The 11,418-nt window shown below is 43.0% G+C and overlaps 1 protein-coding gene across 1 annotated transcript; it reads right to left on the reverse strand.

The window, feature by feature from the left end:
• Positions 1-334: 334 nt before the first annotated feature.
• On the reverse strand, positions 335-6,730 carry ptma.S (prothymosin alpha S homeolog). Its single transcript, NM_001094011.1, is given in 5 exon segments — positions 335-1,349; positions 2,249-2,322; positions 3,259-3,346; positions 3,670-3,744; positions 6,567-6,730. Coding segments are annotated over 5 exon segments (336 nt in total). The 5' UTR covers positions 6,612-6,730; the 3' UTR covers positions 335-1,295.
• Between the last annotated feature and the right edge of the window lie 4,688 nt (positions 6,731-11,418).

The following is an 11,418-nucleotide window of genomic DNA, read 5'->3' on the forward strand; positions in this document are numbered from 1 at the left end:
CGGAATTATTTGATAGAATATTAGACAGTCTAATTCTTTTTCAAAAACCTCCCAGTCAAATTGTGAGTATATTCAAGTTAAAAAAAAAAAATTCACATGAATTCTAAATACGACCTTTAACAAATAGGCCTCTAAGAGTAATTAACATAATATACTTTTAGCATGCATTGGAAAATTATTTGCACAAGTGCACCAGCGTGCTGCATGTGAAGCATTTTACATGCAGCGATTTCCATTCATCCAGAGATAAAAGGTATTTTTGGGCACTCAAAGTTGGCTTAATACACTTTTTTTTTTGTTGCTGATAAATAATACACAGAAACCAGAATAGTTAGAACAAAAGGAAAGCCTGCAAATTAAAATTGCAGTTTTATTGACAATACTGCCACACACTCCCAAACAGGCCAAACAAACACAAAAAAAAAAAAAGCCATTTCAGAGACAAAACAAAATTAAAAGGAAAATCTTTGGCCATTCTCATCCAAACTCATCTAAAGTACAGCTAAAAATATGTTCAAAAGTTACTGGAATGATCTGAATTTTATATTGGGGACTTTGTCTTATTTATTTTAAGTTTTTTTATAACAATTTTTGCTTTTTTGTAAAGATTCTGCCATTTGGAGAAGAGACAGCTCTCAAACTCCACACCTCCCACCGCCATTCCCCTGCTTCCCAGAAAAGGGGGTTAAAAAAATGCAAGATATTTCCTCCATATATAGCCAAGGGAACAATTATCAAAAAAGGAGGGGCACAAATAAAATGTTTTAATTTAAAAGCCCCCCCCCCATACACCCTGGCAGTCGGATCCCCAGTACAGAAAAGGACAGTTGTATACCAATATGTACAAAAATATAAAATGTAAATAAAAAATACAAACAGGGGACCACTTCCAAGGTGTTCGTTTCCCAGTTATTTTTATAAAAAGGAAAAAAGCAAAATAACCCCTCTAGAATTTATGAAAAAGATTTCACCCCACCCAAAAGAACATTATTATAACTGGAAAGGAAAGCAAATGAATGCATTCTATACTGGCAGTGCAGGGCTAAACCATGAAAAGTGACCCACAGGTTGCTGCAGAAAGTAACAAAAAAAAAACAAAGCCACATGGGCAATGTGACTGGCACCTTTAAAGGTGGTGTAATTTGTGGACGGAGTATGTGGGGCCAAAAAAAGCCTGCATAAGGGAGGGACGGAAGAATTGCTTTTCTGTGACCCATATTTCAGAGTTGAGGACAGGCGGTGGGGGCAAAGGTTATATATATAGACTTATTTTGAGACAGGGACAATTCCCCACTCTAGTCGTCTTCATCTGTTTTCTGCTTCTTTGTTTCAACATCATCGTCGTCGTCCTAAAAAACAAACACATTTGTTAGAGAAAATTGCTTATGTACACTGGCTCCTCCATTTTCTGCAAACCACTGCCTTCTGGTCTGTTGACTGGATCAGCTATGCAGATGCATCTTAAACACACCTCAGCACTATCTGAATAGTAAACACACAGAGCAGTCAGTTGTCAAAGACGTTTATTAGGGCCTAAATGCAATATAAAGCCTGGGTTTACTTTCTGTCCAGCAGCCTATAAAAGTTATCTCTAAGAGATCACATGGTTCTAACTTTTCATAGAGGATAAAAATGGATTATACACTATGAACTTGTTAGCCTGTAATGTCACTTAAAAAGAGGACAACACTTTACACCAACAGGGAACAACCCTGCTAATTAAAAAAAAAAAAAAATTAAAAAAAACTTATATGGGGGAATGTAATAAGTCGGTAATGGAAAAAATATTCGCAATGAGAAAATGTATGCCTCCATGTGAATAAAATTGCCTTTGCAAAAGCTATATTAAATTTGCACAAACAGTTTAAGGAAGAGTATTACATTGCGAAATGAGACTTTGTATTCTTATTTGTGCAAATGGTTTTGCTCTTTGCGACTTTATTTCATTCCCCCAATATTGTTTTGGTTTGACAACTGTTGCCCTTGAATGGGGAGCCCCTATAACCAACACTGTAATTCTCACCAGGTGTATGTGAGTAAATGTATATTTTGCTGTGGGAGCTGCTGTTCTAAATTTCTGTTTATCGAATAGGATTGGTATGTTGAAAATGCATAGTAACACGAACACTAAGAACAGGTGGCCCAATTAGAACACTAGAAGTTTCATTATCCAACCCTTTCAACATCAGAAAGATCAGAATTATTTAAAAGTTGCAAGTTAAGTTTCATGCAGATCTTAATGACCCACCTCATCATCTTCTGCTGCTCTCTTGCCAGTGGCTCCCTCTACTTCATCATCGTCATCTACCTCATCATCGTCTCCTGCAGGTTATAATTACATATAAAGAAAGATCTTCCACATTACAAGCAATATATAGGCCTAAACTAGCACTACATGTGTTTAAATTATTTCAGTGTACATTTACACAAAATAAGTAAATTTATAGAGAAAGTTAGGCTAACTCTTTTACAGTGTATAAACCAAATTATTGTCAAGACTATGTTGCTCAAGGACCTTGTCAGCACTAGTATTGCATCTTAATAGAGAACTTGAATAACTAATGTGACTACTTTCTTAGTAATCTGACCCAAGCTCTGTAAGCAACCTATAGCCAACTCAGCTTTCGGGTGTGTAATACCAACATTGTTTTCCCCCAAAGGATTATTGATTAGCAAATATTGCCAAGTAGACTTTATTGACCAGTACAATAACCAACTTAACATGAAGAGCTTAACTTATTTATATACATTGGAGGGGTTTGGGTTTAAGCTTAACTTATTTATATACATTGGAGGGGTTTGGGTTTTTTGCAAGGTGAACACTCAAAGTTTGCTTATTCATGATGTAGGGATTTCTGGTTACAGGAGAGATATGATCCATCAGTCTCCTATTATAACAATAGATTATTGTAATAAATCACAAACGTTTGCACTACTGGCCCAACTGTTGTAACTTATTATATTACTTGTATTGTAAGCTTTCATCCCGATTACTCATTTTTATGTTTCTGCACCTCTAACTAACACGCTCATTCACTAAGCACTTTGCGTCACAGGATTTATGAGCATATTATACATAAAGCTGGTCATAAATTAGATCAATGGAATCACTGAATAATTACCAAACATGTTTTAGCCTGTTACAATGCAGAAAAATTATCCAGAAAGAAAAACCTAAGTCTGTGCTCATTCCTATGATTAAAAGGAAGTATATGTAACTGACAAGATATTTCATACTGTAAGAAAGTATTCAATTACCTTCTACATCATCCTCTTCATCCTCCTCATCTACCTCCTCTTCATCAACTTCATTATCTCCCTCTTGCTCTCCATTTTCCTCATTTTCCTGGATCAGAAAAATGAAAGGGAGTCAGATGCTGAACTGCATAAATTTAAATCACAATAAACCATCACACACAGATTTTAAATTTCCTCAATTTACAAGATCTCACCTATTTTACATAATATATTTGCCTGATTTAACACCATCTTCCCCAGAGCCTATTTCTCCATAAGCAAATCGGGATCAGTTACTGGTTGTAAAAGGTTCATTAACATTTCCTACACTGCTGCTTGGAAAAGCCTTAAATAGATGTAATAAACATGAAAGATAATAAAAATAGCCAAAGAGAAAAACAAACATGAATACATCTCAGATCTATTACTCACTGCATTCCCATTGGTAGGCTTGTCCTTTCCATTTTCTGCTTCTTCTACAACTTCCTTCTCTTTTGCTTTTAAGTCCTACAAAGAAAAATAAAGATTGGGTTCAGCTCACAGTATACTAGGCCAGTAAACATAGGAAAATAAGGGATTGCCAGCAAGCAACAAAGAAAACCAGCTGTACAGTTTATAGAGTAATGGGCAGAGACTAGTGCAAGCATTAAAGGACCAGTAACTTTTTAAAAATAAATAAAAAAAAAAAACACCAAGACACATTTAACTTTAAATTCAAAGTCTTTATCAAGAAATGTGACTTTGTTAATTTAAAGCTAAATGTGCCTTGGTGCTTTTTTTTTATTATTATTATGGTACTGGTTAGCCAATAGGCACCTTGCATAGAGCAAGAAATTTCTGAATAACATTAACACTACAAATCCTTTAAGATTTAATTAAAAAAATAAAATGTGAGTGTAGCTGCTTACAAATTGGGTTTGTAGGAAACAAAACATGAATAATAATCTTTGCATTTAATTAATACTAAAACGAATGTGGATCCTTAACAATGTAAACAGATAGTGATTCTGCTACAGACATTTAATAACTTACATTTTTTTTTATTATTTTTTTAAACTGCAATGGCGAAAACCCCCTGGCGTTTATGAGGGGTATAAATAGAACAAAAGGGCCTCCCCTGTACCAGCACGCACTTTACGTCGTTTTAAAATTGGCGCCACCAGCTATGGTGCAGCTATTGGTTACATGACGGCACAAAGACCAACCCACCGCCATATAAAGGCATACGGGACAGCCTATTGGATGTACGCTACATTTACCAGCCCCCATTTCGCGCAAAGCCCCCTGGAACTTGTAGTACTCTATATCCTTTTTCCAAATTCCCCATTGCGACACGCCCGCTAGAGGAGGGAAGAGCAAAACTACTACACCCAGAAGGCAACGTGTAGTGACGCGTAGAAAATATATGCAGGGAAGGAGGTAACAAGAAAGAGAACGAAGGGGGGGGCGTAGGCAGAGATGAGGTTTCCATAATTTAATCGGAGTATTGCAGCCACCCCCAACCGTCATACATTTCCATAGAGCATATTTCCTTCATTAAGGGGTGTACAAAAGGACAGCTTGTAGGTTAGTTCGGGGGTGCGCAATAAAATGATAGTCTGTAATGGTTTAGTGAGGTCTGTAATTAACCTTCCTAATTAAAGCCTCTGCCTTTAAAGTCTTTTTAATCCAGTTCCCATCTGTCCCGTATGTTCGTGTGTACAATAAATGACTCCCCGAGGAACAGTCGGCACAAACAAACTGACCCATCTTCCAGCCCAGGACGATCCAGCTGTTCGGACCGTTTAGCCTTAATGTGTCAGGGGCGTGCGGGGAGCTGGATTGGGTCAGCGCTAAATCGGTAGCCTTGCCTTACGGCTGCACCATTGAGCTACTAAAAGGAGGCCAGTAACCCCAACCTGGGCAGGTGCCGACTCTCCTACCCACAACACAGAGGAGGAAAGAAGCTCCCCAACACGTGGGAGCCAAAAGCAAGCGGCGGAGCCAGACTTTGGCGACTGCTGGGGCAGGTGGGGCTCTGCATCGCATCAGCCGAGGCTATTTATTAGCCGCACACTCGCTGCAAGCCCAGAGCAAAAACGCTTGATGTATTGGTTTCTCTAGAGCAGGATATTTTTGTTAGGCCCGCGGGCCAGATGTCACCCTCTAGGGAACACACACGGACCCCGATGCTTTGTGCCGCTCGATTGCATGGAACGAATGTCTTGACACATGTAGCGCTTTATAAAAACACAATTGACCCGCTACACCGGCAAAGTAGCGCTTCCCTGTCCCTCCTTCACCGACCATTATTACACCTGCCGGCTATGGTCTCTCCCAAACGGCACCCAAGTCTCGAGTGCACTGATCCCATACATGCCACAGCTCGCCCGATCAGATGCCAGGGGGACGCCTATACAATCCTCGCTGCCAGGGGGCGCCTATACAATCCTCGCTGCTCGGGCATCGAAGTCTCAGTCATTCACACTGCACAAAGCGGTAAGAACAGAACTGATGTACCACCGAACTAGCCAGTTCAACCCAAAATGCCCATGACTTTCAGAAAGCTTGGCAGCCCGCCCAGTATCGAGCGAACATTTGCCAGCCTTTTCTATGGATAAATAGGTCGCCCAGTAGAATGGGATTGCGCTGGGACAGATCGCCTAAACGCTAAGGTTCCAGGGAGCTGTGTATATCAACGCTACTGTTAAAGGGACACCGTGCAGGGTACAAGTGTCAAACGGGGTCGCAGCGTTCCACGGGCGCCTCTGTACCAGGGCAGGACAATAGGGAGGATCACATTAGCAGGTACCACTACATCGCGCTATAGTAGCCAACAGCCTCCAGCCCGCAGCACCACAGATTTATTCCCCCTTAAACCGACCGAAAATGCCAAGAGGTTTAGTTTGGTTGTATTGGAGCAAAATCCCTGGGACTAAACGCTGAAGAGACACTCGACGCTACCAAGTAACGCTGGCGGGTATCTCAAACTTGGAGCTGGCAGTGTAAACAGGCAGTTAGCTGATCATGAAGCCATGGGAAAGGCTGGAGATGACACGGATGCTCCCAGGAGTCAGGCTAATCCCATCAGGATGCCACACACAGGCAGCAGCAGCACATCCCAAACTGGCAGCGCCTTTCAGCTCGTTATCTGCCCGACACCATCCCGTCTAACCATTAACTCATTCCATTGCCACGAATGACTACTGCCGCTCCAACCGATACAATCGCAGCCACAGATGGAGATCCGGGGCCAGATATCAGACAAGTCCTCCAGCAACACGGTGCCATTCATAGAGCCACTGGATGTGCCCAGGAGATGCCCCTCTCAGCGCAAAACTCTCGCTTACCTTGGTGCTCTTCTCCACACTGGCGTCCACTGCTGTGTCTGACATTCTCAATGTAATAAAATTAGCTATTTACAAAAAAAAAAAAAAACCCCAAAGTAAGTGTGCAGTTCCCGGGAGCTGAGCGCGAGTGTTACAGGAACAATACAAAGATGGCTTTTTATTGCTTATAATGACGGCCAGTGAAGAGCTCACGCGGCTCCAGTCCTTTTAATATAGATCAGTAGGCGGGGCTTTAGACCGGCTTCTCGCCTTTTAATTGGTCCGACCTCCAAAGAAAGGAGAAAAAAAAATAAACCATTTGATTGGTCATTGCTCAAACAATGGGGGAGGGTGACTTGTTTTCTTTCCATGGTTTAGCTGCAGTACCGGCTGTGGCCTGAACGCCACTATGTTACCCATTGACGCATGCGCAGATAAGTCATCGAACAACGCTATTAGCAAACCAGTGCAAAAGAAGAGCGAGCTCCCCCCACCCCTTGGAAGGAGGGGGGATTTAGTATCGTGTGCAAAGCAAGGGGGGAAAAGCCGTTTGGATAAGAACTGCCCCTTTTACATTGTGAAACATGCCCCTAGGGCATATACTTATCCTCTGCCCAGAAAGCGACATATATTTGACAACGTAAGTCGCTGTAGGCAATTAGCGTGGTAACTACAGTAACTCTGCTTATACAATGTGAATGTAATAAAGTTACATCAGGAGTTATTTGTACAGGTGAGCAACAACCCCACACGCACCTACAAGAGTCCAGCCTGCGGCTCGTTCACTACACAATTATATAGCGCCACATAGCCTTCACCTGCTGGGGCGGGAATTCTAGAGAATCTGAAGCAAGTGCGACGCACGTTCTAGTGTCCAGCTGTAGGGCGTTCCGATCTTGGCGCCAAATGTATCCTGTCAGAACACCTTAGCTTTCAACAACCTCATCCATGAGCCAGACAAAGCGTAATGAGCTATAAATATCTCTGCTCACCCCCTGCCCTCGCACAGACGCTACTCTGGCTTCAGCGCGTTACATTAGTACATTAGCGGGCTCCTCCCTTAATAGGTGCACAGAAACGGGGCGCACCTGTACCCCTGAACGTCACTAACGGGGTCTTTTATACGCGTATGAAATTCCACTGAGGGCTATACACAGACACTCCCCACACACAGACACACGCTTATGAGAAAGGAGAATTGGAAATCATATCTTTTCTATTCATTTCAGGTTTAACCCCTAACAAACAAGGCCGTTCCAAGTGGTAATTTTCCACAGTCCGTTCCCTCCGCCCACTTTAACATCGTCACTTCTTCATAGGCACCGCCCCTCTCCTCGTTACGCGCTAATGGGGTGCACTTCTCCATTTGGCCACTAGAGCTTCTCTTTGTTACCGCTTTCTCTGTACTACACGGGGGAGCCTGCGTGTTAGACGGCGATAAAACAAGTAACAAAAGTATTCATTTGACATCGCTACACGCAGTCTAGTCACCCGAGCAGGAAGTCTTTTTGACACCAATCATTTTTTTCTTATCGCCACAAAGGTAAAATAGAATTGATGCTCTGCATAAGTAAAGCGCCCCCTACAGGCACAGTGAAGAGCCTACAGGCTGTACGTTGTGACGCACGGAGCTTCAAGCGGTGGGGAGTTGTCAAGAGCGCGAGGGGACGGCGTATGATGGATCTAAGTGCGTGTACTACTGAATCACTAATTGTTAGCCGGTCTTCTTCCTTCCTCATTAAAATAGTAGAAGCTAAGCCGTACCATAGCTAGATAGACATGGCAAATATAGGTTTAGCGCCCCCCTCAAGGTTCTGCTTTTAGACTTAATCCATGTGTCCCCCTACGATATTTTCTAGAATAGAACAGTCCTTCCCTGCACTTCTCCCGAGTAAGCACAAGTTCAACACAGGAAAATCGTCCCATTCCCGCGTGGGACCTTCCGCATGTTGGACTGCAGCTCTCAACCCACCGGCCTTACACTTGTCAGGGGATTAGTGAGTTGCAGTTCAGCAGAAGTTTTGTTTCAGTAGCTGCTTTCGATTCAGTGACCCCCAGTAGGTCAGATGCCCACTCGCCGACCCAGAGGAGACAGGTTGGGGCTTTCAAGCACGGGAAGACTAAATTGTAACCATAGAGTCCTGGTGGGAGCAGACAGGTATTGCGAGGATCTGACTTGGGTCTAATCTGGCCAACTACTATTTATGGACAAAGGCGCCCCGAGCCGGCACATCGGTAATGGCAGGACGCTAATACCGGCCTCTGCGTTACCCCGGGCTCCCGCCTATTCCACCTGTCCCGCCCCCTGTCAGGTCACATTTAGTCCTCACGCTGCGCCTCCATAGAGCCAAAGGGCTCTTCACTCTGCCCACTGCTGTTGTGTCTGACATTCTGAATGTAATAAACTGATTTATATACGATGAATGAGAATGGTACGAGTAGGAGAGCAGTGCGAAACGGGAATGAGGGGGGATTATTTTTATTTCTATTAATAATAACTGCCAGGTTATGGCTCACCGGGAACCTGTCCTTTTAATATAGTTCAGTGGGAGGAGCAGACGTGCTGATTCTTGCCTTTTGATTGGTCAGACGTCCAAAGAAAAGAGCGAGAAAATTATCATTGCTTAAACAATGGGGAGGGGGACATTTTGCTGCCACAGATTTAGCTGCAGTACCGGCTGTGACCTGAGCGCCCCCTTTGTCAGAGAATGGCGCATGCGCAGTAAACTGCCTCGAAACAGATGCAAACGATTCATGTTTCACTCGTGTCTCTGTTGTAGGGTGTTCAGATCAATAGTGGCCGCTTGAAAACCCAATATAAATAAACTTACCCATACACGCTATAATTCACGCCCTGTGCTCACAGTATAGGCTTGCTACCATGCCAAAATAATGGGGCCATACTGTTAAAGGAACAGAAACACCAAAAAATCAAAGTGTTTTAAAGGAATGGACTGGGGCCCTGCACTGGTAAAATTGGTGTTTTCACTTCAGAAACAGAGCTATAGTTTATATAAACAAGCCTCCTATTAATGCTTCTCATTTACTCATATCAGGAGATCGTCACAGTGGCGAGGCTGGATTTCTTCTCTCCCTCAAATATACGTTTCAAACTTTAATCACACCCACTTCTTTTTCCTTCACTTCTTTTGAAGTCCACGGCCTATGCTTGTTTTCTTCTATCTCTCTGCATGTCACAGTCATACCCCTGGTCAGGCAGGTTTCAGGCATCAACGCCTGAGTTCGCAATGCCGCCCCCAGGCTTACCTTAAGATCTCCGACGGGAGGTCTGGTGAGGGGCGCATCTAGCGCAGAGTGGGAAATATCGCTCTCTGCACTAGAAAAGCCGAATTTCCAGTTTAATAACCGAAAATTAGTCTCTTAAAGTTATCAGGAGCGGCTTTTTGCCCCTGGTTCCTACTTAGATTTGCCGCCTTTTCCTGAAAAAGATTACCAGCCGGTGGGGGACAGGCACAAAAAGGGGTCAGTTTGTGATGTTAAAAGGGGTGAAGTCACACATCGTGTTGCAAAAGGGGGCTGAGCAACATCGCACAACGTTGAAAACACGGAAAAAACGGTAAGTGCTGAGCGAATTGGGGGCAGGCCAAGGGTTTTTTTTAAAGGTATTACAAATTACCGGCAACAACATTGCCGGTAAATTTGTAATACTGGCCCTGGCAGGTGTTTTACCAGCCGGATGGCTACCCTATCCCTGCTCTACTTTGCTGCTCGGCTTCTCCATTGAGTCACCTGCTCTCATTTTAGGTGACTTCTCCAGCTACCTCTAAATTCCTGGTCTCTTTACTCTCTTACTCACATCGACGGTTATGCTCTTGATCTTATATTCTGCCACTCGTGCCACTTATCCAAGCTTACTAAAGCTGGCCATAGACGCAAAGATCCGATCATATAAATCGAGGATTCGTATGATTTTCAGACTGTGTGGAGGGTCGCGACATTTCTTGTCTCACGGAGATCGGTCGTTTGGTCGATCGGCCAGGTTAAAAGATTTCTGTTGGCTGCCACTAGCTTTTGTCGGACATAACTTTCATACGATTGCTGTCATGGGCAGAACATCGGCTGATCTGTTCTTTTACTACTTTATTTGATTGGAATGGTTAGTTGCAGGTCGGGAGATGGGGGAAGTCCAATTCTTTTAGGATTCGAACGATTGGATCTTTGCATCTATGGTAAGCTTAAAGGAATACTGTCATGGGAAAAAAAATTTTTTTCAAAATTAATCAGTTAATAGTGCTGCTCCAGCAGAATTATGCACTGAAATCCATTTCTCAAAAGAGCAAACAGATTTTTTTATATTCAATTTTGAAATCTGACATGGGGCTAGACATATTGTCAATTTCCCAGCTGCCCCAAGTTATGTGACTTGTGCCTGCACTTTAGGAGAGAAATGCTTTCTGGCACACTGCTGTTTTTCCTTCTCAATGTAACTGAATGTGTCTCAGTGAGACATGGGTTTTTACTATTGAGTGTTGTTCTTAGATCTACCAGGCAGCTGTTATCTGGATAACTTTCCAGTGTTCTTTTGTTTGGCTACTGGGGGGGAAAAGGGAGGGGGTGATATCACTCCAACTTGCAGTACAGCAGTAAAGAGTGATTGAAGTTTATCAGGCTTCTTTGTTCTTTTTCGTTGCAGCTTCTTCGTTCTTTTCTATCATGGCTTCTTCCTTCTTCTCCAGAGCTACTTCATTTTACTCCAAGCCTGGAACGACAGTCACCCCTGTACCCCCCTGATGGTGGCTTTGCCTGCTACAATTGAGCTCTATTAATAGTTAAACTGTACTTCTCTTCTTTAATCTCCTCTTTATCCTCCAAACCGCAATGACTGTTTTCCACATTTAACTCACTTTTATGC

The sequence above is a fragment of the Xenopus laevis genome, chromosome 5S, assembly GCF_017654675.1.
Source record: "Xenopus laevis strain J_2021 chromosome 5S, Xenopus_laevis_v10.1, whole genome shotgun sequence".
NCBI classification, from domain to species: domain Eukaryota; kingdom Metazoa; phylum Chordata; class Amphibia; order Anura; family Pipidae; genus Xenopus; species Xenopus laevis.